General features: G+C 47.2%; 1 protein-coding gene across 2 annotated transcripts; it reads left to right on the top strand.

Moving 5' to 3' along the window:
• Positions 1 to 590: 590 nt before the first annotated feature.
• On the top strand, positions 591 to 19,735 carry BID (BH3 interacting domain death agonist). 2 transcript variants are annotated; one of them, XM_030238547.2, is made up of 6 exons: positions 591 to 735; positions 13,216 to 13,282; positions 15,140 to 15,326; positions 16,609 to 16,751; positions 17,567 to 17,770; positions 18,886 to 19,735. In XM_030238547.2, exons 2-6 carry the CDS (start codon positions 13,274 to 13,276, stop codon positions 18,895 to 18,897), a joined length of 555 nt encoding a protein of 184 aa, XP_030094407.2. In that variant the 5' UTR covers positions 591 to 735; positions 13,216 to 13,273; the 3' UTR covers positions 18,898 to 19,735. The 2 variants fall into 2 exon arrangements, with proteins under 2 accessions (XP_030094407.2, XP_009093385.4); XM_009095137.4 differs by lacking the exon at positions 591 to 735 and adding an exon at positions 11,721 to 11,858.
• Positions 19,736 to 25,044: the final 5,309 nt, after the last annotated feature.

Raw genomic sequence — 25,044 nt, 5'->3', positions numbered from 1 at the left:
CTAAACAGAGCTACATTGAAGTGTAAGGCTGTATTATGTAGTAATTAGTTGAAGTAGGACTGTATTGCTAGACGTGAAAGGAGGGTGTAGCAAGGTGCGGGCTCTCCTGTTCTCTCAGGCAGCAAATGACAGAATGACAGCTCAAAGTTTTAAACTGCACCAGGGCAGATTCGGGTTGGACATGGGGAATAATTTTTTCAAGAAAATTGATTAGACATTGGAATGGGCTGCCCAGGGAGCTGGTGGAGTCACAGTCCTAGCAGGTGTTTCAGAAAGACTAGACACCATGTTGGCAAGGTGGCGTTTGGTCACAGGTTGGAGCCGATGATCTCAGCGGTCTTTTCCAACCTAATTGGTTCTGTGGTTCTGTGATTTTAAGCCCATAGAACGATCTTAAGCGAAAATCTGCGTTTATATGGCCAGAAGTGGCTGTAGATGGCGTACGAGGAGCCTTTGGCCAAGTAGCACCAGGTCGGGACCGATCAGAACACCAGAGCGCCGATCGCGGTCGGGAGAAGAGCGGGGGAGCGCGGATGGGGCGGGTCCCGGGCCCTTCCGGGCCCTCACGCCCTCAGCCGCGCCGGGCTGGGCCCTCAGCGGACGCGTGCCGCGCGCCGCTCCTTCCCGCCCGCCCAGCCAGCCTCCCGCAGCGGGGCGGGGCGAGGCCGGCAGGGCGCTCAAATATATAGCGCGTCGGGGAGCCCGCATAGCATTGCAGCTCCGGCCCGGGTCCTGGTGAGTGTTGCATGTGGCTCCCCAGCCGCGGGAGCGGTTCGGCGGCGGCATCGCGTCGGGCGGGAAGCTCGCGGGTAGTGCATGGGCGGCGTCCCGGCCGCTCTCCGACACTCGGTGTTACGCAGCCCCGCCCGGGAAGGGCCGGTGGCCGTGGCGGGCTCCGGGCGAGTGTCGGGCCCGCTGGCTCCTGGGCCGCGGGGCATCAGCGGCGGGGCCCGACGTGCCCGCTGCAGCTCGCAGCCCCCCAAGCCTGGGTAGTGAAGTGACCCCGCGGGGGTCCCTGTGCGCGTTCCGCTTTTTATTCTGTCTGCAGGAAACTCCTCTGCCTCCCGGCCGATCTCCCGGTTCCTTTCTACCCGCGGAATCCGGCCTTACGTTTTAGCGGTGCGGTTGTTTCTTCCTTTGCTCCGTTTCTTGCTCGGTCGCTGCCCCTGTCCCGCTTGTCCCTCCTCGCCCGCTGGGAGTGCTCCCCCATTCTGCCATCGACCCCGGCCCCTGTGCCGCTTCCCCCGGCGGGATCCGGCCGCTCCGCGCCTCCCCTCGTCCCTGCTGCTGTCGCGGATCGGCCACCCTCCCGCTCAGGTTGTGTTTCCTAAAACCACAAAAAGTTCTCTTTGCCTTTGGACTCCGTGGTGAATTGCAGCATCTCGCCTTTAGTTTCTGGTGAGAGTTGTCAGACACGAGCGGTGTTGGCCGGGCAGTGCAAAGAGTTTGTGGTGGCGACCTCTCAGCCTTCCCACAGCAGCGGGATGTGGGAGTGGCAGCTCCAGCAGGAAGGCGAGGCAAGGCAAGACGAGGATTTCTAATAATTGCGGTAACCTAACTTGTAGGAAGAGCAGGTGATTTGTACAGATGAGTCAGTTCAGCTATTCAGCAGAGCTTTTCTCTCTGCTCCTTGCCTTCCCCAAAGCTGTGGGTGTCTGGCTGCCTGTGGAAGTGGTGAGCGCCTTTGGCTGGCGCTTTGTTCCCCGTGAGCAGCGCTCACATTCCCGGTGACACTCGGGTGTGTTGGGCTCAGGGCGAGTGAAGGCTGGAGCAGGAGACTGCGCAGTGTGTGTGAAGTGGAAAGGGACGGAGTGAGCAGGCTTCCTTCCTTAGAAGAGTATTTCTGCAAGTTACGTGCTCTGGTGATGATCTCTGCACCAAACCCAGCAGTTTCAGAGCCAGGGTCACTCCAAGGTAAAGGGAGGATGTTCTTGTCTTCTTTTAAACAATATTTTGTTGCTTTAATAATAATTTTTTAAAGAAAGAAGGCATAGTGCCTCAGAGTTATTTAAATCTCTAAAGTCTTCATTCAGGAAGCCAATGCTTATTTCAGAAACGGTGAAATTTTCTTTATGTCTCTTAATAATCTTGTCATGGGATACTTGGGCCATAATCTTGTCATGGGATACTTGTTATCTGTCCAAAACTGTTAGAGTGTTTGGTGGAGGAAAGAGCAAAGTAGTTCCCCGACAGGAAATTGTTTTTGAAGTTTTTGGTTTGTTTTTTTTTGGTAAAGGACTTTTTGCAAAAGTCCACCTGTGGGGAAGAGTGGTTTTTGTTCTGTTATAACTTGTTGTCACTAATCAGACTGAAACTGTTTTCACCTGCCTGTGGAAGCATAACATCTTAAAAGGTGTTATTTAAAAAGAAGGGGTTTTCTGTGTGTGTTTTTTTTCCTCTCTTTTGCAACCTCTTTACATGACTTTAGTGCTGTTCAGTGTCTTTAGAATAATTTTGCAACACCCAATTTTGGAGATCTCTTCTGTGCCACTGATGTTACACAAAAACGCTGGGGGAATGCTTTGTCATTCTAGTACCCTATTATTCCCTTGGATTTCTGCAACCTGTCTCTTCCCTTATTCTTGTCTTCCTTTCTAGGTCTCCTGTCTTTCATTAGAGGGAACTGGCAGGGCTTAGGGACCTGCTGAGGTGAAACACTTAATTTTGCATGTGCAGAGTGTAACAGGTGATTGTAAACTTGTGGATAGGCTGCCCTGTACCAAGACAGGCTGAAACCTCCCCTTCTGATTTGTCAGCTCCTTCTTGTTTGCATCTGGTGACATTTGCTGAATTTAAGAAGAAAAAATGTGATTGATTTTTGGTTAGGTGCTTTTGTTGGGCTCCTGCCCTCCCAATTTCTTAAAACCAGATTAGGCCAGCTGAGGCTGTGAGTTCAGCTCAGTTTCTCACTGTGCACAGGCAGCAGAACAGTGTACAGCGCTCCACCAGGGCTGCCTGTGCAAACCTGGAGCCTGTGCTCCTGGGGTTTGGGTATGCCTGAACCCAGAACCAGGACACTGCACTTCTGGGTAATGTGAGGGCCTTGCAAAGGTGCTCAGTGTGGTTTTTATTTCTGTTAAATCCTAAACCAGTAAGAACTGTGATATATAATTGGGGAATTATATGGGGGGTGTGTATATTCACTGAAACTCTCACCTGAGGTTATTTATGCCATGTTTCCCTATATTCTGTTTTTCCTCTGCAACAGGATGACAGGAGTCATCCACACTCAGCAGGAGTCTGAGGAGCTGACAGATCAAACAGAGTTGTTTTTTTTTTTTTCTGTAATAGAATGAAAATGTTTAGAGTGGAAGCAGGCAGACACATAAATCTAGTGATTGTCACCTCTGGAGACCTTCATGGGGAAGCCTGGTGCTTGGAAGTCATTGGAGGGGGGAGAAGGGGCTGTCTCTAATAACTCTGAACAGGTTTTGTGCCTGGTGCAAGGAGTGCTGGTGTGACTGTGGAGGAACAGCCTTGAGATGTTGGTTTCTTGATAAGGCAGCTCCTTTGGCCTCTGGGTATGAACTCCCCAGCAGGAAAGAGCCAGCCTGGTCTGCGGTTTCTCTGCTGAGGGGAATTGTGTGCAGATGGGCAGGTTTCATTTTCTCTGCTTAGCAGTTCCTAGACGAGTGAAAGAGCAGAATTTACTATCAACTTTGGGTTGGTTTTTTTCTCAAGGAACTGGCTTCTCCTTTTTTTCTTGGCACGCCATGGCTTTTTGTCTGTGCCAAATTACAGAGTTTTGGGGGCTGGAATTACCTGCACATCTGTGTACTGTGCAAAGCCAAGTACATGAAAGTATTTCTAAGTAGTTAGTTGAGCTCGTGGCTTAGCCAAAGATGCAAAACTCTCGGAGGTCTGAGCCCCTTTTAGTTTTGGATGGCTTTGCTTGGGGTTGGAAGAGGTTGCAGGGTGCTGAGTTTAGCTTTAACTAAAGCTTATCAGTTATGATTATGGTATGTGCATGGGGGGGTCCCTTCCTCAGGTATTTTATGAGTCTGATTTTTTTGACCCAGACAAGATAAGAAGGATATAGGCAAAGAAGGGATAAAATATAGAAGGAAATGTTGAGTCACACAGTGTGCAATGTCATTCTTTAGATTTGGTAGCAATCTTTTAAGGTTCTGTGATTGCCTTGATTTGTACCAGATGTCTGTAGTGAACCATGTCCTGACATCCTTCTGTTAGCTCATGTATACTGGGAAGAGAATAGGACTCTGTGGAGCTGCCAGTGGTGTAGATTAGGCACCTCCTTGCACCTGGATGAGATGGCAGGGATTGCCTCCTGAGTGCTTTCTGAAGCAGCTGCTCTGTGTACAGCATAGGGCTGTGTTGATGTCTCTTCCACAACCTTCTTGGCAACAGCTGCTCCAAGAGTCCTTCAGCCCCCTCCCCTTGAGTAGCCCCATGGCTGGGAGCCTTGTTAGCACTGCCTTGGGCACTTGGTGACTTCTGCTCTTGATCCAGCCTGCTGCTTTCCCTGTCTCTTTGCACCACCATGGCACTGCTTGGCAGGGGTGGGCTTTGGCTGGGCTGCCTTTGCTGGCATACATAATGAAGGGGTTGCAGCCCTTCATGCATTATGGGAATTCTGCTCTTTCTGCCATGAGAGGACAGCGTCTTTGGGGCTTTAAACTCCTTCTACCTCAGTAGCTTGCTCCCCACTTTCCTGTAAACTATCAGAGCTTTTATTCAGCTTCACTAAAGTATCAGCAGAGGAGTTGGGCTGTGTGTGCAACCATGGCACACACGGATGTTGCATTCTTGTTTAAATGTCTGCAGGCCTGCTCTATTACCTGATAAAATGCTGTTGCTGTGACCTTTGGCCAGTTTCTACTGCTCTTACTGCTGTTTATGGAACGGGCAGTAGCCAGGTCTCTCAAATATTTTGGACTATTTCCTTAATCTTTAAAGGGCACATGTGTTCCTTGGTAAGTGTAGCTTCTGGTTGTTCAGTGTAATTGCTGTAACACCCATGTGTTTGATTGACAGTCACGTGAAACAAATCCCCTTAGATCAGCAGTTGCTGTATTTTGGCTTTGTAAGCTCTTCCTGTGTTTCAACATCAACCTATTCCTCCTAAGGTAGAACTGAAAGTGAAATGGTCTTGCTTTGTTTCATGCACAGGCGTGTGTTTCCTCCTAGAAGAACAGATGTTTTCTCACTGTGTATGTAGACCTACAACTAAGAGAGCCTGTAGGTGTTGAGTGGAAGAAGCAACGTGCTGAGGCATCTCCTGTTTGCCTGGCACTAGGAAATGTCTACTCCTGCAGGCACCTATTTGCAGTTCTCCTGTCACAGTTCCCAAATGGCTCCTGCAGCGTTTCTTAGAGAATGAGTATTTTCTTAGCTCTGTATCACTGTGAAAGGTGTTTAAAAGAGATGATGCTCTCTTTTATGCTGACACTGTATAAGCTGCTGCTGTCAAACAGCTTTGATCACAGTATGAATGCTGGTTGGAGTTACTGTTATTTTTTGGCTGTCTGGTTTGATGCACAACTTTCTTTTTAGGATTCTTGAGGATTTCTGGGCTCCTGTCATAAGAGATTTCTTCAAGATTATCATGATTACTTTTTAAAAAATATTTTTGTACTGGCTTCATCAGTTTAACTGCCATGGTGGGAATGGAGGTTGCAGTGCAGCACACATGGAGAAGGGAATCAAAGGATTTGTGTCAGACTTTCCTTCTGGGGATCATCTCTGGCTGTCTGTGCTGGTGCACAGCTGTTTCTTAAAACTGAGGCATGTAAGAGATGTTTACATCTCTGATACACTTGATGTTTAGGAGAAGGAGAACCTGTTGAAAATTCATTTTCATGTTTTGGGAAAGATGTCAAATATTGACACAGGGTTGTGGATGCTGTCAGAGCACATGAGTGTGCAGCTGTGAAGATTTGTCTTTGTACCACTTTCTTAGAAATGCTTTGGATGTTTTTATGATGAGTGTTCAGAGCCTGAGAGGGTGAGCAGGCTCCACTGAAGTAATTCTGGGGAATACCAGCTGTGAGAATTCCCTTGACAGTGTCCAGTGCACTCCATTGCTTAGCAGCTCAGTGAGTGCAGTCCTGGCTGTTGCATCAGCACCCTTGTCTTAGCTAAGCAGGGAGCTCCTGAAGTGCTGAAATGTTGTTCTTTGAATGTGTCATTTCTGATGGGCCACTCTGGTCCAGTATTTAAACTTTACACTGAAGCATCTGCTTATTCCAGAAAGCAGTGCCGATATCCCTGGTGCTTGGCAGTTCTTGCCTACTCCTATGGCCTGAAAGGCAGAGGGAATGCTACTGTTAGGGGCCACCTGTGGCCATAAAGCTGTCTTTTTGAATTCTTTTTTTAATTGCTTCTGACCAGTTTCTTGCTTTGCTTATCTAACTTGCCAGTCAGGCAAAGGAAAGACAGATTTACATTCCTCTTTACTGCTGGTATCAGCTGTGAAGTGCATCCAAGTTCCAAAATGACGTGGCATTCCTGGTTTTCTGACTGATGGCTGGTCTGTGCTCATGCTGGCACTGAACGGTAGTACATGTATTAAAACTAAAATCAGGAGCATTCTTTTGTCCTGTCGGTGGCATGGCAGTTCTTGTATCCAGTCCTACTTTCTGAGATCCTATGGCTGGCAGAGCCTGTCCAAGGGGCATCTGCAACTCTCAGAGCACTGTTGCCAAGTGCTGGGGCTGTGTCTGCTGCAGGAACCGGGCACTTTGTCGCTGCTCCAGTGTAAAAGCTGCTTTGCCAGAGTGCGAGGGTGCAGTGCCCATGGCCCAGCTGGGGCATGCTCTAAATTCAGAAGCAAGTCTTGCATTTCTCTGGTTGGACACCATCACTTGCACATCACCAGTGATGGGTGGAGTTTGTCCCAGTACTGCCTGCTCACAGTCTGTTTGTCCTTCCTTGATAATGTCAAAACACTGGAACTGTGATTCCTCAGTGCTTCCTGCTTTTCCATCATTTCCAAGAGGCAAACACAAGAACTGCTTGCACATGCACTCTGCCATTATAGCAGGGGTCTGTCGCAGCTGCTGGGCTGCAATAGTTACATTTTGAACAGGAAGCCAGCCCTGTAAAGAGCAGCAGTCATGTGTTGTTGTGGTGATGGTGCTTTTTCATCAGGGTTTGCTCTGCTCCCTCCAGCCAGGCCTCAAGGAAAGATAGAAGTATTTCCCTAACCTTAGCGAGGAGGTGAAGTGCAGGAGGAGCTTGCCGGGCTGGAGTTCCTTTGCTCAACAGCAGAGGGGAAGAACTCAGCCCAGTGCCAGATCCAGGAAACTGCCTGCACTCTGCTAGCCTAGATCCAAGTCCTGCCCTTGCCTCTCAGGCTTGGCTGTGCCCAAAACATGTGGAAATTCTGTTTGGGTCCAACTGGAGTTAGCTGAATTCAAATTCCAGCTGCAGGCTTCCTGCTGACTCAGTTTAAGCTCAGCTGTGTCTGTAGGCTGGCTGCTGAAGAATAAAATGTTTTCATGCTGCCTCTGTTACTGATCCAATACAGAAACCACGCTGATGAAAAGTTCCTGCCTACCTGTTTTTTTTTTAAGAGCATTAGTAATATGGCAGTGCTCCTTCTTACTCATTCATGTGCTGCATGGGGGCTGGTCACCAGAGCTTTTTGAGCCAAATGAGAGGGGTGGTTGATGAGGGATTTTGATGTTTTTCTTCCTAAGAAGTCAAAGTACTGCCCTGATAACTGAAAGATTGCTGCAATTCATGTCATTGTGAAAAGACAAAAGACCTTCAGAAACTTAAATAAATTTCTATCTAAAAAGCCTACTGAGAGCTTATTTTTAGAATTGTCTCTAATAAAGTTTTTTTTTTCCAAAGAGGAAGATAAGCCCCCTTTAAACAAAGAGTGAAATGTTTTTCTAAGCTAAAATACACAGCTGAGAGTGCTTGGTATCCAGGGTGAGATGATAATTCTGTACAAAGCAGCTTAAAGAAGCAAAAGTAAAAATGCCCCAGCTAAGGCAGTAGTTAAGTATTTGGCATGTTTTTCATCAAGGGTATGAGGAATAAATGGCTTTATGTTGGTGCTGGGTTTTGTTTTCCCTTGCTGGAGAGGTTGGTAGTGGCATTAGTTACATCCTAAAGAAGGAGGCACTTTGGAGCTGAAAGGAAGAGAAACAAAAGCTGAAAACCTCAAGAAATCAGCTGTCCTGCTTAGGAATATCAGGCAGAGGTTGTCCTGGTTGGATTTTAAGTGGTCTCATGATTCCTGACTAACAGGGCATTCCTCCCAAGAGCCAAGCAAATAAATTGCAAGTGACTGGGGGACGAGATGTGTCCTGCTCTGGGCCACTGAGCTCTGAGCTGCTGGTATCTCCAAGAAGGCTTCTCATGGCTTGTCAGTTTACCCCTTCCAAAACAAGCTCTTGATGTTGCATCCTCCCTCAGAGCCAAATGGGTGGAAAATACCCTTGGTTTGGAAGCAGTGTTCCCTGTGGTAGGGAAACTCCTGATACTCTCCAAGCCAATAGCTTTGGTGTTAACCAGATGTACCAACCCATCCTTTAGTTTTACAGTTTTCACCGTTCTGTGTGTGTGCATCCATACATGCCCAGAGGGCCTTGTTGAGCCTATCCTTCACCTGGCTTACACATTGCAATGTCTCTGTCCTCCCACCACGCTGCTTCTCTTTCCAGAGCCTAGAAGCAAATTCTGCTTTAGGGGTGAGTCTCAAATGAGGCAAAATCTTGGGTGTTCTAAATGCTGTTACAGGCTGGCAAATCCTTTGCAGGGTAAGGAGCAGTGGGGGCAGGTTTCCTGTGGTGATGATAACATCCTATTTGCTCAGCACAGTTGGTTTGGCACACCAACAAGGTACCTTCCCTGGGCTGTTAGTTCCTGTCAGGTTTATGGGCTAGAAGTGGAGCATTGCTTTTGGTGACTTTGGGCTCTGTAATGTGGTATTTACTTACACTCTTCTGACCTGAAATGCTGCAGACAACAGTGGCACAGCTCAGAATATCCTCAAGTAAGGAACTTGCTAAGTCTGTGGTGCTGTTTCTCTTTCTTTATTTTTCAGTAATGACCGGATATGTAAAGTAGCTGTGCCTGTGGCAGGTTCTCATGAGGACGGTAAAACTGAGTGGTTATGGTTTGATATATGGATTCAAAATGTCAGGACATACCAAATACTTGGTTTCCCTGCCTGTAAAATGATGCCCTTGCTCTGTAGCTCAGCAATGAAATATCTGCCTACAGGACAGGGAAGTGCCTCCCGGCCCTGGAATGGAGAAATAGTTACTGTTTTACCTCTCCCAATAATGATGTCATCCTGTCTGCCACACCCAAAGTTCTTACCTTTCAGCTGCCGCACAGGGAAAGCAATTCTCAGATTGGAAGTTTTTGATTTAGCAGTGGCTGATACTTTATTGTGATTTCTGCTTTGGAGATTTTAATTGCTCGTAACTCAAACGTGAGACAGAAACATCTTGACAGCTCACACAGTAGGTCCATTGACCCATAATCCAGGCACAGTATTAAAGGAGTCAGTCTTGCTGAAAACAGTGTTTTCCTGACCAGACATATCTGCTGGAGCTGAAATAGTAACTCCAGGCTGAGCTGTGAGGAGAGGTGAAGAATCTGAGGGAAAGTGATGGTAAGCAGAGGCACTGTTTGAGGGGTAGCTTCTTTTCTGAGCTGCCTTGAGGATGTAGCACAAGTGTGGAGATGAAAACTGATTTGTAGGGTGACTTAGCACTGCTGCAGGGATTCTGGGACCTGCTGCTATTGTGGCAGCCCTGAGAGCTGTGGGAAGTTCCCCCAGCAGGTAACCATGGTGTTACACAGTGTATGAGGCTTTTCCTTTGGATTACCCCTCACTGCTTGATGTGGGAGAGAGCTATGGAGTGCCAGTTGTCTTGCAGTCCCTGCTTCTCCTTCTTTTCCACCCTGCAAACTTGCAGTGCCATCTCTCCTTCCCCTGGAGTCAGGGGGTTCTGGCCCTCCCTGCTCTTGGCTCTAGTGATGCCACTTCTCATTGCTGGGCTGCAGATGGGAAAAGCTCCTCTGGTGAGTTCCTTGTGAGATTTAAAGGATGGTGTGACTCATGGGGATGAGAAGGAGAAACACAAAATGGGACACCAGACCTGAGGGAGCTGTGTTATTGGAGAGCAGTAAGACCCATCCCTCAGGGTGTGCTCAGCCCCATCTAAAGACCCCTTGGGGAAGCATCCACAGAGTTCACTTGTGAAAACTGCTGTGTGTGGGTGGAATGAGGTCTTTCCTACTGCACTAACAGGCTGCTGGTGGATGTGATTCTCCAACTCTAATTGTTTTCTTGCCATATGCCTCTCCCACAGTCCTGCATCCCGTGCAATGTTGAGTTGGAATAAACATGCCCTGCATTGATTCTGTAGAACTGATTTAAGGGTCTTAAACTTGTGGTTAAAGTACCCCCTTCATTTTTTTTCCTAAGAAAGAGAGAAAGAACAGGTTGTAGTCTGGAAAGCTGGTTGTAGTGTTATGTGTTGAACACTTAAAGACATTTAGTGATTTCTCAGAAGCAGCTCATTTCTCACAAAGAAATATGAGCTTCTCGCAAAGTTAATTTGTCTAATGAGTGAATTGAAGTAAACAATGAACAATGTATTAAAAATTAGTTGATGTTTCAATTAAAATATTGTATTCTGTAAAAATTCATTCCAAGATTTCAGCAGTACTAAAGCAGCTTTAGCAAATGTTCTAGTTTGACTCTGAATCTGAGTGCAGATGGTGTTTGTACCCTTTATCAGTCTTTTGTCCTTTTCCAACTAAAGATTCTTTTTACCCAATAAGGTAACCTTTTCCCCTCCACCAGAAACAGTCTCAAACTGAATCTAAAACTACCAGGATTCCAAAGTCTTAATTATTAAAAAAATGGAATGGTATCAGCATGATTACGTTTGACTTTTTTGCATTCTTTTTTTTCAGATTCCATTAAGGGATTTGACTTCTCAGCAGGAGTTTCATGACTATCAAAGCCCTTTGCATTGATTCAAAGTAGTTATGTGAAACTTGAGATTCCTGTAATTACTAGTTGACTAAAATAAAAAATAATTTGCCCTGTAGTGTAGAGGTAGGAAGCCATTTTGGGATGGAGTGAAATCCTTTTTCCTCTTCTCTGGTGTGTTTTTGACCACCCAAGCAGAACTTTCTTGTCTGAGGGCAGGTATTGCCTTCAGGGTCATTCACTGCATGGGTGGTCGATCTTTGGTTTAGGAAATTCAGGTTGTGAAGTTGTGTTAGGGCTCCCATCTTTTGCCATATTAGTACTTTGGAGTGTGGTGGAACTTTTCATTGTTCTGTTTGTGTGTTAATCTGTGTAGGAGTAGACAAAATTGCTATTAGCAGCTATGGTGGGTGACTGTTTAATGTCTCTATTTTTGTGGACTTGGCCTGAGGAGTGTCTATATCTACACAGAGCTCATTTGATCCCTGAGGGAAGGGAAGAACCCACATGTGTTGTAGGTCTCTTCTCCCTGCACAGCCACTGACATCTGCAGGTGCAGCAGGCACCTGGCTGGGCTGGAGCAGTCTGTGCCTCTTCATTTAAAGCAGAGAGTGGGAAAATTGCATTGAAAAGAAATGTTATCTCTAAAACCAGAATATGTGCAAACTGAGCCTTTACCTAACCTACAGAAATATTGTTTGTGTGGACAAGTTTGCACAAAGCCAAAGTCCTGCCACAGACTTAATTCTAAATCCCCACTTTCCTCTTAATCTCAGGGTTCTGTGTCGAGTTCTCAAACCTGAATTAGCATCTGTGTCTCTTCCAGCAAAGTCAAGCCCAGAGGAAAAGGGGCTCTGTTTCAGAGCCCCTTCAGGTCTCAAAGAACAGGATAGAGGACTCTTCCCCAGCCAGAACACTCCTTAGGGTAGAGGTGAGTAGCAGCAATAGGGATTTGAATGGAACAGAGGAAAATGCAAAGCAGCAAGGGATAAGCCTGTAGTGTAGCTGTTAGCCTGACATAATTTCATGAAAAGAAGACCTCATGGTTAAGAGGCTTCCTGTGGGCTTCTGTGTGTTTCAGACATTGCAGATTGTGTTTTGGTCTTGGACTTCTAAGAGCCTTTGAAAAGTTGGGAGATTCATGGTCTCTTAAAATATGACTGTGGTTTGCTTCAGAGTTTGAATTTCTTTCTGTTTTCACTTCCCTCTTTTCTACCAGCATGCTTAGTTATTTAAAACACAGATATGAGGGATAGTTGTGAAATAGTCATTTATCACTAGCCCAGGTCTTTGATGGTTAGCAGGCCTTTTTAGTGCTTCCAGCCCATTTTTTGTTTAGAAGGTGCCTGCATAACAACCAGGTTGTTGCCCTGGGTGAAGAAGGCTTGGCAGGGAGAGAGTGCCCGCTTTCAGCCAGGCCCTGCTATCAGGAGTTGAACCAGAGACTTGTGTGTGCAGCTGGGGACTGCTAAGGCACCAAATGCAAGGTTCTGACCCACCCATCAGCTGCTCCTGGCAGGATGAGGTGGGAGCCCTGTGCTCCTACATCTCCCCTTTGTGAGGGAGAGAGGGAGGCTCCCCTGTGCTCTCCCTCGCTGGGTGCCTCTTCCCTTGGGCTCTGTCCTGCTCTCTCCCTTCTTCCTAGCTAGCCTCCCTGGAGGCCTAGCAGAGTTGCACTCATGTGACTGGAAGCCTCTGTTGGCACTTGATCCAACCTTCCCTGTCATGATATTTGTTGGGAAGTATTGAAATGAGCCTGAGTATCCACATGGATCTCTTGCCTTGCATGGAAGGTGGGAAGAGGCACCCTCAAGGCCCTGTGGATGTGCAGCAATGTCAGCTGGGTTTTTAATTTCAGAATATTCTGCTGTGCATGCAGACCTGTCAGCTCACCTGCTCTCAGGAGGTGCTCAGAGTTCCTCTCTGATCACCCTGCTCTTCATTCCAGCCTCTGGCTCCATGGAGGGTTGTTCCACCCTTACCCAACAGCAGCTCTTGGCTTTAAAGCCCTGTTTGTAGGTTGTGTGACTCCTCTGTCTGGCCCAGTCTATGGCAGGAAGAAGATTTGTGCCTCTCATTCACGGGACCCCTCTCACTGAGACAGTTGTAGTTTCCTCAGCCCCTTTTCATGACTGATGGTGTGTGATGGGCAGCTCTCTCCAGAAATAGGGCTATGCATCACTAAAAGCAACATTTACTGTGAGACATGGCCAGACACATAAGTAAGCAAGATGTGGATTTATGGGAATTTTTTTCTTTTCACACTTTTCTTTCTTACTCTTTCACAGGACGAGGATTCCTGGTCTGAAGCAGAGGGTGACACGAGCTGCTGTCCCTGAATCCATTATGGAACAGGTTAGAGTCAAACATGTCTCAAGTCAGCTGTTCACAGTGTGCAGTGGTTCTCTGGTGCACTTGTCCTGAGATAATTCCAAGGGGATAAGTCTCAATGTTGGCTGGTGTCCTTCTTGAATTTCCCAGAATTCTGCAGTGTTCCTGGCACTGCTCTGAATGCAAGGAAGTGGATGGAACCAGTTAGGCTGCAAGCTGCTTCCTTGCAGCTCTCGGTGTGACACTTCCCCTTGGGACTGCAAGCTGGAGATGTAGCTATGTAAGAGACTACAATGTTTATTGACAAAGCTACAAACTGATGAAACTAATAAAGGAATGGGCAGAGCCCTGTGATCAGTGCATTGCGCTGGTTTTATGATGCTGCTACTTTGCACACTTAAATCTTACATGTTGAACTGAAACTGAAACGTCTGTCATCCTCCCCCAGCCCAGCTGATTTTAGGATATAATTCCCTACCCTGCCCTCCCACAAACCTTTTGAACACAATATGATTTTAAAAAGTAAGATTTTAAAACTTTTTAAAAGTTTTTAAAAGTGATAAACCCAATGACCAGCCCAGCAGGCTGTAGAGGGGGATTGCCACTGGTGCCCCAGTGAGCTTGGGTGCCAGGTGACCTGAACTACTGTCTGTAAACATGCACGCTCAGATCATGGAAGGTATGCCTTCTGTTCATCTCTGACTGATCATATCCTTTATTTTCCATTTGTTTCCATTTCTGAACCCTGCCTTTTGTTGGCTTTGTTCCTCCTTTTGTCTGCCCAGTCAGATATGGTTATGTCAAGGTTCCACTCTGCAAAACTCCCTTTCAGTTACCAAGTTCATCCTGGTTGCACATTGTCAGCATAACAAACCATTCTTCTTTAACTATTTTTCTTCTCCCTAGATAAAATTAGGCCTAAGTATTTTCTTACAGGCAGACCATCTACATACCAGAGTAAAGATTTTTTTTCTTACTTTATTTCTGTGCTTATACCACATCCTGCTCTCTTACCTGTTTATCTAAAATTTTTGAAGAGTCCCCTGGTTTTTTGGAGGCCTTAGTTGGTTATGAGGCCTGGTGTTCCAGTAGGACCTCTTGCTCCCATCAGTCTGCCTGCCTCATGGACCTCCTCAGCCTAATTAATTTGGGCACTCTGTGCTGCCTTGCTTGAAGGCTGCAGGTTGTATGGCCATGAAGACAGCATGTGTCCATTTACTGGGGGTTAATGTGGCAGTAGAGGTGGCACTGATCTGCCACCTCATGTCACTTTTCTTGTGAACAGCTGCTTGGGTCTCTATGAGCAGCTGAACAGGTTTATTATGGAGCTGGTTGAGGTTCCTTTGAAGAGGGAGAAGAAATGTGAACCTTGCGGGGTTTTGCAGCCTTATGCTCTTATCTCTATTTCCCACCTTGTTACTGCTCTGCTCTGATTACATGGAAGTGGGGAGCTCCTGCCTTCTTTATGCACAGCAAGTAGAATGCCCAGTTCCCAAATACAGGGGTAAAACCCTTTTCAGACACCTCTGTTTAGTAAGGGAAATTGATGGGTTTTGCTGAGCTCACACCTGTTTCAAAAAAGGAACTTGGGTCGGGGTTGCTGCCATTGCCACAGCTGGAAAGGTGAGGAGAAGGTGAGCTGGGTTTTCAACACCAGTTTGTAAGAGCAGAGCCTTCTGTCATTCCCCATGGGACAGTCCTGTGTGGGTCCACATCCAGGAGTCAGTCTGCATTTGCTGAGGCCTTGTGGAGCTGATGCTGTTCAGGGTGTCCAGAGGAGGCCATGGAGATGTGTCAGGGTTGGAAAACAGTGCATGTCTAGATGCTCTGAGTGGGACATTTTCTAGGCATGGGCTTAACAGTGATCTCCTTATGTTTCAGATCAATGGACCTCTTCAGATGGAGCATGCATTGCTGTTCACCTTCCTGGAGGCATCCTCTGACTGTAAGTTCAAAGACCAGCTGCATTCCCTGCAAAGCCAGCAGATCATGGTGCTCCAAGGGAACGATGACGATGAGCTGCAGACCGATGGCAATCGGAGTGGCCACTTCCGGAATGGTGACCTAGGTGAGCAAGCTTTTCTCCATCCCACATGTCTCCCTGAACATGGTGGTTTTCTTTCCCCATTTCCTGTCTTTGTTTGTACTTATTGTCTGTTTCAGAGGAGTAATGTTTTCTCTGTTGAGAAACTTCACTATGTGGCTGTTGGTGGTGTTGGTTGGGAATTTAACACTCAGGTTAAGACAACTGGTGCTTAGCACTTTCTCTCTCCATGGATTTCTAGAGCACCTGTCACTGGGTTTTGTCTGCAGCACATCAGACAAAGGCACAAAGCTGCCACTGGTGATAGCTGCCCTCAAGGAGTGTGATACTAAGCAGTTAAGTTAGGCCTCATGCTGCTCCTCAGGCAGTATCAATACTTGGGCTAGGATCTTGGAACAACTCAAGTTCTGGTACTGGGTGAATCCTACCAGTCTGGTGAAAACTGTTCCTCAAGTAGCTTCTGGTCCTGTTCCTGCTTTGCTAACCATCTGCAGAGTGGCTACTGCCCCTTGCCCAGGGTGTGTCAGCTGGCACATGGACCTCAACTGAAGCAGGGTGAGGAGGAACTGCCACAGTAAATAGCCCTCTCACACAAATTTGCATGGGTCTCATGCTAAAAGCAGGTAGGACAAGGTGTAAGGTTCTCAGCTGAAAAAGGACAGATTCAGACTAGATGTAAGGAAGATTTTTACAATGAGGGTGGTAAAACACTGGCACAGGCTGCCCAAAGAGGTGATGGATGCTCCACCCCTGGAAACATTCAAGGTCAGTTTGGCTGGGGCTTTGAGCAGTCTAATCTAGTTGAAGATGTCCTTGCTTATTGCAGGGGTTTTGGATGAGATGGCCTTTCAATGTCCCTTCCAACTGCAACTATTCTATGAGGTGCTGTATTTTAGGTGGTGCTTAAGAGACAAGTCCTGACAAGTCACTTAAAGTCTAGAATAACTAGGTTGAAAAAGACCTTCAAAGTCTTGCGCAGCTTCTCAATTCCCCTTTCTGGGCAGGATGTTGGCAGTAACTGTCCTGTTCAGATTTTGGTTGGAGATGTTCTAACATGCCCTGCAATGATTTTTTTTTTGGGCAAGGTGCAGCTGCACTTTACCTAAACTACAGATACAAACCCCTGTTTGCCACAATTTCCTGTAAGCAACCTGGGTACACTTAAAGAAATCGTGCTTAGACCTGTCATGAATACACTCAGGGGTGGGAAAGAGGTTTCTAATGGATATTAGCAAAAAGCTGTCACCTGTACTGGACCTGGTCTTACTACAGCCTGTGAACTAAATTCTGCTCTTTGTGTTGGCAGGGTTGGCTCCAACAAATGAAGAGGTTATCCGGATCATTGCTGCTCAGCTTGCTGAGATTGGAGACCAGTTTGATAAAGAAATCCAAGAAAGAGTAGTCAATGGCCTAGTGCAGCACTTTTTGAATGAGAATCTGTCTAATGAGGTGAGTGAAAAGCAGCCTGATAAGCAGTTCTCGTTTTAAATATTCTGCATCCTTCCTGCTGTGACTTTGCAGGCATCTGAAAATTAATCCCAAACATTTCTCTTTAAAGCTTTGTTAGAGGTGATTCTGTGGCAGAAGGTAATATGTTAATTGGGTTCCTTGGGCTCATCTCCCTTCTGCAGATGGTGAAATGGTGGTTGTGGAAAAGGACTGACATTGAGGCATTTTGTCCTTATTTTGATGGCCTCATGGCTTGTCTTGGAAAATTAACGGTCTGGCTAAGGCTTAGTTTTAGTATTTAAGATCTTTGCACTTTGGTGCCAAATCCTGTATATTTTCTTGCCATCATAAGGGTAAAAATTGAGCAGGTTAGTAACAGTTAAGGAGCTTAACTTGTGCTTGTTACTGAGCACTGAAGAGACAGCAAGCCATGAGACCCTTCTCTGATGCTGTGAGTGTGTTCATAGGCACAGTGTTGGGAGTAGCAGTGGGTTTAGGCCTCTTCCTGAATGCAGCTGACCCAGCATCTAACGTGCCTCGCTGCTATGCAAGGGAAGTAGAGTTTGAGGTCTCTTGTGTTAAAAAGGAAAAGGAAGGCTATCCAAGGATTAGATCTACATCTGGATCAAGTGCCATAGTTTTTTGGGGTTGTTTTTTTATGTAACAGGCTGGTTGCCATCGCTGGGAGGAAGAGGAACAGCATCCTGGAGTGTTGCAACAAGCACAACAGTTATTAGCACAGCCGTGGCAGGCTGTGCTGAGAGCCCTTGCTGCCACAGCTGTTGCATTGAGATCCCTTTTTTCCTTCCACACAGGAGATAAGCCGGCACATGTCCAGGGTAGTGAGAGAGCTCATACAAGCCATCCCCTCAGACATGGAGCAGGAGAAGGCCATGTTGGTGCTAGCAATGGTCTTGACTAAGAAAATCGTGAATACAGTGCCCTCCCTTCTACGCCGTGTCTTTGACACCACTGTGAACTACATGAACCAGCAGTTCCACAACTACATTGTTGAAATGGTGAGTGCTGTCAAACAGCTCTGTGGGAGTCACAGCCAGCCTTTTAGCTGCCCTGAGGGGTGGCTTAGCTCTGGACTGCTGGCTTCCCTGTAGAGTTCTAGAGGTTGGGCCAGAAGGCAATGTCAGTCCCTGCAGAGCTCTGGAAATGAATGTGCTTCAGGGGGTCATGTCACATCTGCTTACCCTCCCTCTCAGAGCAGCCAGTGAACAGAGTGCATTTGTTCTGTCAGGCAGAGAGAGCTGCGACTGCTCCTCTCCTCCTGCAATCTCCTCAGGGAGCTCTACTAGTAATATTCTGGTTAATGATTCATTCCCTCAGGGAAAGAAAGCCTGACCTGAGCTCTACTGGCTGCATTTCCCCAGTGTCTTGACCCTGAGGTCTCTGCTCTTGTCTTCCTCAGCTCCCTAGAGCTTGGGAGAACTGGAAGAGGAAAGGAATTGCTCTTGAGAATTAACACTAGCAATGACAAATAGTCAAATCCGTTCTTGTTCTCTGTTGGCACTTGGGCAGAGGTGGGGAGGCTGTGCAGTTCATAGGCAAGCCAGGCTAGAGGCCCCAGCTCCAGTAACTAAGGGTTCCTGGGAGGGGAGAGGACAAACACACTGCTGGTAAGACACAGTGGTCCTTGAGAATGAGATTTGAGTGGGCAGGGCTGTGATCCTTGCCCCCCTGTGAAGCAGAGGTGACACAGTTGTGCTGTGCTGCAGGCCTGTGGCACCCTCCTCCACTGCAGCCTTGCCAGGGACAGTGTTGGCAGCAACCTGCAGCTGGGCCTGGCTCACACTGTCCCTTTGCCTCACCCTGGGCATGGTGTCACTGTGCCATATCCTTCAACTCTGCCCTTCCCTTCACTCAGTTTGGCTCCAGGGTGCTGAGTGTGAGACTGGCCTGTGCTGCTGCCCCAGTGGCTGGCAGCACCAAGGGCAGGGAGAGGGTTGGAGCTGGGCCCCGAGGCTGTCCCACACTGTCCCCGTGGCCGTGTCCCTGCTGCTGGCACAGGCAGGAGCACAGCAGGTGGCAGTGTTGGTGCACGCTGGAGCTGCTCTGGGCAGGGCTTGGCACGGGAGAAGAACCTTGCTGCTGTTCATAATGCCCCTTCTGTTTCTCTCTCCAGCTGGGTGAGTGAGCTCTCCAGGCCTGTGTAGAGCACATGAATCACAGAAGATGGATGAAGATTACTTGATTTATCTGTAACTTTTGATATACAGCTGTGAAAGGGATGGCAGAGCTTCATAGATAGGCTTTTGTAGACTAGCACAGCAGTAATAGTAGTGTGAGCTGCCTGCCAGCTCTGCCAGTACCTGTAGGGAGTAGTGCTTGCCTCTCTCCTTTCACAGTATTTTTAAATTTAGCAGCAGCAGCTTTTGTTCAGAGCCTGCCTTGTGCCTCCACAGGCCCAGTGGGAACAGGGCCTGTCCTCTGTGTTTTTTCTAAGCAGCTGTAGTTTAGTTACTCACTTCCCAGCCCTGCTCCTGCAGCTGAGCCATGCTTGATGTGTTTCCCAGGAAGGCCTCAGGCTATAGAAGGGGTGGTTCATCAGTGGGCGTGGGTGGGAATCATGTTTATCTTGATGAGAAGCTGGAAGCAAGAGGGAAAGAGCCCTGAGGGGGAGGGGGGGTGGGGGTGTGTACCCAGAGAAGGGTGACACCAGAATACTTCAGTATCAATCACCATCCACCTGTTTGCTTGAAAAATAAAACTGACAGAAAAAAAAAATAAAGAAAAGGGTGGGGTAGGCACAGGGAAAGTTTTTTGAGAATGCAACCTGCCTATGCCTAAGAAAAAGTAGCATATCTTGTAGTCACCTCTCAGGCTGAATAAACTTGGACTCAGGTTGTTTGATACATAATCAGACAAGGTGGCAAATGTGTCACCAGTGATCCAGCTGCCTCAGGACTTTTCCAAGTATGTAAATATTTTGTAGGGTTTTTTAACTTAAATAAAATGTTCATTTCTGATGGCTACCACAGTTCTGCAGACTTTCAGTCTTCACCTGAAAATTTTTTGTGCAAGTACTCATGGCATTCTTCTAATTCACCATGGCATCTGATGCAGCTGCCAGCAGTAGAGACACTTTGGTCCTGTCCCTGTGCCTTGCATAAGTTTCCTGTAAGTAAAATCACCTTTTCTTCTGATGCCTGCACTAAAACAGGGGGAGAGTGGAATCACAGAAGCAGTCTACACATTGTTTTTGAAAACTGTACCATTTATTAAAGTGCAACCTGGGGGCATGGTCTTACAGCAGTGTCCCATTAGCAGAGGGAAAAATGTACATACCCCTTCACTTGAACTGAATATTGAACAGTGAAGCTGGAAAGAATTTTCTTGTCAAGGTGGAAACACTTTTATTAACCAAATGGCACAAGAAGCTTTAGACAGTTTTCCCCAAAAGGGCTGCACTTGCACATTGGAAGGAACAGTATATTGAGTTCCTGGGATAATGGGTGACCTGAGGACCAGTCAGGGTCTCTTCCCCCAGGCAGGCCTCTTGAGAACAGAATCCAAAATCCCTGCAAGTCTGTCACTATTTGCTTACATCCAGCAGAAACCTAGCAGAAGAGATCTCCTAACCTGCAGCTTCAGAGTCAGTCCCATTAGTCTTTACTATCTAACAAATCATGTGGCATTCTTTTGGTCTGAGTGGGTTTTTAGGTTTACAGTTGAATAAAAGCTTATCTTGCAAGTTAAAACTGAGGAAAAAGCCCCTAAAGGTATAGCAATAAGATGCATCCTCTGCAGTTTGTTGTGTCCACATCAATAGTGTCCCTTCCCTGCCCTGCAGATACTGCAGAGAGATCAAAAGCAGCTTCCAGTGGAAGCCAACAGGAGTTCTCCCACTTCTACAGCATCACCACGGACCTCTAGCTTGGAGGAAGCAAGTCAGCCTACCCAAGAGACTAAGAGAAGGTCAGCTCTAAGTAGAAAAAAAAAGTGGAAGTTATTTAACTTAAGGAGGTGGAGCTGAGTCATGTCTTGTGGTTCCTCTGGACTTAACACTTAACACTACTGACCCTTCTGAGCTGGTGTCATTCCCCAGCCAAGTCCTGGTCAGGTACCTTCACTGTACCAGACACAAACTGAATTCTGTTGCCGAGACCTGGCCCTGCAGTCCCTGCTCCCTCTGGGCTTGAGAGCTTGCTCCACCTAAATCAAGTAGTGCTAGGTTAAAATTTATATAAACACCCCCCCTTCCATTTTTTTTTTTTTTTGTTATGGCAAGAGCTTACACTCTTAAGCATAGGTACATACATTAAGTCAAAGTAATACTGTTCTTGCAACCTTCCTTGTGCTGAAATTAAGCAGTCCAAGCCACAGCTTTTGCCCTCATTAGGTAGAGCAGACATTGTGCCTCACCCCTCCATGTTTCACAGAATCACCTAGGTTTGGAAAAGACCTTTGAAATAAAGAGTCCAGTTCATGAGTGAACACCACCTCGCCCACCAGACCATGGCACTGAGTGCCACATCCAGTCTTTACTGAAACACCTCCAGGCACCATGACTCCACCAGCTCCCTGCAGCTCATTCCTTTTTGTGAAGAATTTTTTCCCAATGTCCAAACTAAACCTCCCCGGCACAGCTTAAGGCTGTGTCATCCTGTCCTGTTGCTGTTGCCTTGGAGAAGAGCCTGACCCCTCCTGGCTACTCCCTCCTTTCAGGTACTTGTGGAGTGATGAGGTCTACCCTGAGCCTCCTCCTCTCCAGGCTGAACACTCCCAGCTCCCTCAGCTGCTCCTTGCAGGATTTGTGTTCCAGACCCCTCACCAGCCTTGCTGCCCTTCTCTGGACTTGCTCCAGCCCCTCAACATCCCTCCTGAGCTGAGGGCCCAGGACTGGGCACAGCACTCCAGGTGTGGCCTCATCAGTGCCCAGTACAGGGGAAGAATCACGCCATGCTCCTGCTGGCCACACCATTGCTGATCCAGGCCAGGAGCCATTGGCCTTCCTGGCCCCCTGGGCACACTGCTGGCTCATGTTCAGCTGCTGTCAGTCATAACCCCTGGTCCCTTCCTGCTTGGCCACTGTCCAGCCACTCTGGCCCCAGCCTGTAGCACTGCAGGGGGTTGTGCTCAAAGTGTAGGACCTGGCACTTGGTTTTGTTGAACCCCCTATCACTGAACTCAGCTTCTGGATCCAGCCTGTGCAGGTCCCTCCCAGAGCCCTCCTACCCTCCAGCACACAAACACCTGCACCCAACTTGGTGTCCTCTGCAAATTTGCTAATGTTAAACTCGATCCCATCATCCAGATCATCAATAAAGATACTAACCAGGAACTTTTCACTGGGAAACACTTTCTCCCATTGTGCTCCAAATATGAGCAGACACAAATAGAGCCCAAAATATGACATTCTACTGAAGCCCTGGGCTTTCTGATGCCTGTAGGCATCACACCTGGGCCAGCCACGTGCACCTTACCACCCCACTCCCCCATTTCACAGCAAAAGATTCTTGTAATTACACTCTGAAACTCTGTAACAGAAACGTGCTCTGGCTTAGTGAATGAGCAACTGCAGAGCCAGAAGCATTTCTAGTTTTAGCCAGAATAGCAACATCTACTTTAATAGGGCTTTGCCAGTACTTCCATAACCCTGTAACTGACACTGAATATAGGGAAGGTTTATAACCTCAGATTATTTTATCTACTACATTAAAATGAAAGAAGACCAAACTTCAGCAGCTTGCTTGTTTAGTACTAATTAAACTTTTCATTTGTGACCATGAGAAAGCATTGATTAGTTAAAAAATCCAGTCCAAAGTTTTAGCCTAGCTGTGCTCAGGGCTCTGGGAAGGAAGGAAATGGGATTCTGGCAGCAAAACTTGTCCTGTGTAAGAGCACTCAGCACTGTAAGAGTACTCAGCACTGCAGCTTCCACCTGGCACTTGAGCTACAGCTGCCTGAGCACAGCCAGAGTGAAAAATGAAGCCCTCACAAACAGCAATGATGGATTCCTGTAGTGCTGACTTGCCCCACAGCTCAAGGAACTCAGGAGCCCACCAGGCTCCACCCAGCACAGAGGAGCTGCAAGTGGCTGGGACAGGGCTCTGCATCTGCACTTTGGGCTTTTGGGCAACACAGGAATTCTGTCTGCTCTCAGCCTCTTGTTCCTACAGTGCCAGCTGAAGAAATTCCATGCCCAGCTCCCAACTAAGCATAGCTTAAAATTAAGCACAGCTGAATTTAAGTTGCACCTTGAAAGCCTTTCCCTTGACAGCTCCTTATTGAGCATGCTGCCCACTGCAGTTCCTTAAGTATTTCCCACTTTTTTCACAGATCCAGCCCTCTGCTGTTTTAGTATCTGAGCTTTAGGGTATGCTAAGGATAAAGTGAAGACAGAATGGGTCTAAGGTAGATATTTTGTTAAAGTACAGGCCACTAGAGGACAGATATTGAGGCACTTCTGAGAAGGGGATGAGCAACGCAAGTGAAAGTAATTCTATATGCCTTTTTGCAAGTATCTAGCTCCTGCCTTCCCTCTGCCAGCTAGGAGAGATCCACTGAGGAGAGGCTGCATCACACCTTTCAGGGTAACTGGACCCTGCAGTTTAAGGTTACTGTAATATATTTGCAAATAGGGGGGAAGAAAACTTCCATTTTCTAATTCACACCTCTTTAACAGAGCAGCCTCTCAGGTCTGTAGGAACAGTGCCATCTGAGCGTACCCCCCCCCTTTGGTGACTTCCATAAGGCCTGCCCCAGCTCTGACCACAGGACTCCAAACTCTGCAGAATTCAACCCCACAGCTGACCTTTTTAACTAATGGAGTGTTCCCAGAGGAAAGAGACTCATACAGTAAATTTTCTGAACATGTGGTCAGTTCAAATTCTTGCTGATTTGCCAAATCAAAAAGACCCCAGAAGGAAAAGAACATTATAAAGGTCCAAGCAACCAAAACATACAGTGCAACTGATGCCCCATGAAATGTAGCAACACACCAGACACTCAAAGCTTCTGCCTGACCATGAAAATGCCTAACAGAGTCATTTATTTTCCTTACTGCTGTGCGTGGATGCCTTTTATTTCATGCCCTACTGGGCTCCTTGTGGCAATAAGTTTTTAACTTCTTCCCTTGCCAGCCTGGATTTATTCTTATTTGTCCTCTACCCATCTCCACACTACTACTGAAACAACCCCCTCTACAGAGAAGATGAAGTAACACCAGCTCCACCCTCCCCCATTGGTACACAAGTTATCCAGAGTGTCCACAGGCTCCATCACTGCCTCAGAGTAACCTGCTGGGTGCCTAGAGGTGGGGCTGTACCAAAAGCAGGTTCATTGTCTTCAGGAAGGAGGGGCTGTAGGTTAAGAACACTTCTCTCCCACAGTGAACGTGCCCAGAGAAGAACCCAAAGCCATCAGCAAAGCAGGAGAGGGGCAGCCCTGCCCCAACATGACCAAGCAATAAAGCTGCCCTTGGCACCTCAGAGACTGTACCATTCCCTGATAAACATGACATGTGAAATGAAGCAAAGCTGTTCCTGCATGTCCATGGAGATAAGAGACCTCTCCTCCATGTGGGGGAAGCTCCTGCAAGGGGCCAGGAGGGGGAACTGCCCTGGTGGGAAGGCAGACACCAGAGAGCCCCTTCGGCATGAGGAGGTCCCAATGACCCCTTCTGGGGGTCAGCACAGCAATGAGTACCAGCAGGGCACCAGAAAATGGCAAAAAAAACCCAGTCAATTCCATTTTGCAATGTGATAAAAGATTTGGGTTTGTTTTTTTTCTTCTCTCATAAGGCCAACCTGATATGTTTTGTACATGGAAGAAGAGCAATCAATGATCAACAGTACAGTCCAGAACTCCAGAACTCCAAGTTCAGTCCACAGCTGCAGTATACACACAATCCTTCCTCTCAATACTCAACTTCACACACACACAGTTCAAAATCCAGTAAGTTTTCTAGAAAATCCATTTCACAAAAGCTTACACAAAAATAATTCCTCAGAATCTGACACATTCTGACTAACTTTCCAGCATCCTGGGAAAGGAAAATGCAGCAAGAATATCCTAAAATAGAGAATATGCTAAGACCTCTTCATTCTGAGATCCCTTAAGAAACAGGCTCATCAGGAGATTTACTGTGGATATGGTTATTTAGAAATAAAAGTACCTTGTCTTTGTGCTTTGCGAAGACTCCCCCATAAGCTTATGTTTCGTTTTTTACATTATCACAAGTTCCCCTTCACCTTCCTCCATCTGGTCTAAGCCACAGTGCCAGCACCAACCCTCAGAGATCCATCAGTTCTGCCTGGGAAGCCCAAGGTGTTGCCCACAG

The sequence above is a fragment of the Serinus canaria genome, chromosome 1A (genome assembly GCF_022539315.1).
Source record: "Serinus canaria isolate serCan28SL12 chromosome 1A, serCan2020, whole genome shotgun sequence".
Taxonomy (NCBI): Eukaryota; Metazoa; Chordata; class Aves; order Passeriformes; family Fringillidae; genus Serinus; species Serinus canaria.
This window is presented reverse-complemented; position numbering and strand designations above follow the sequence as displayed.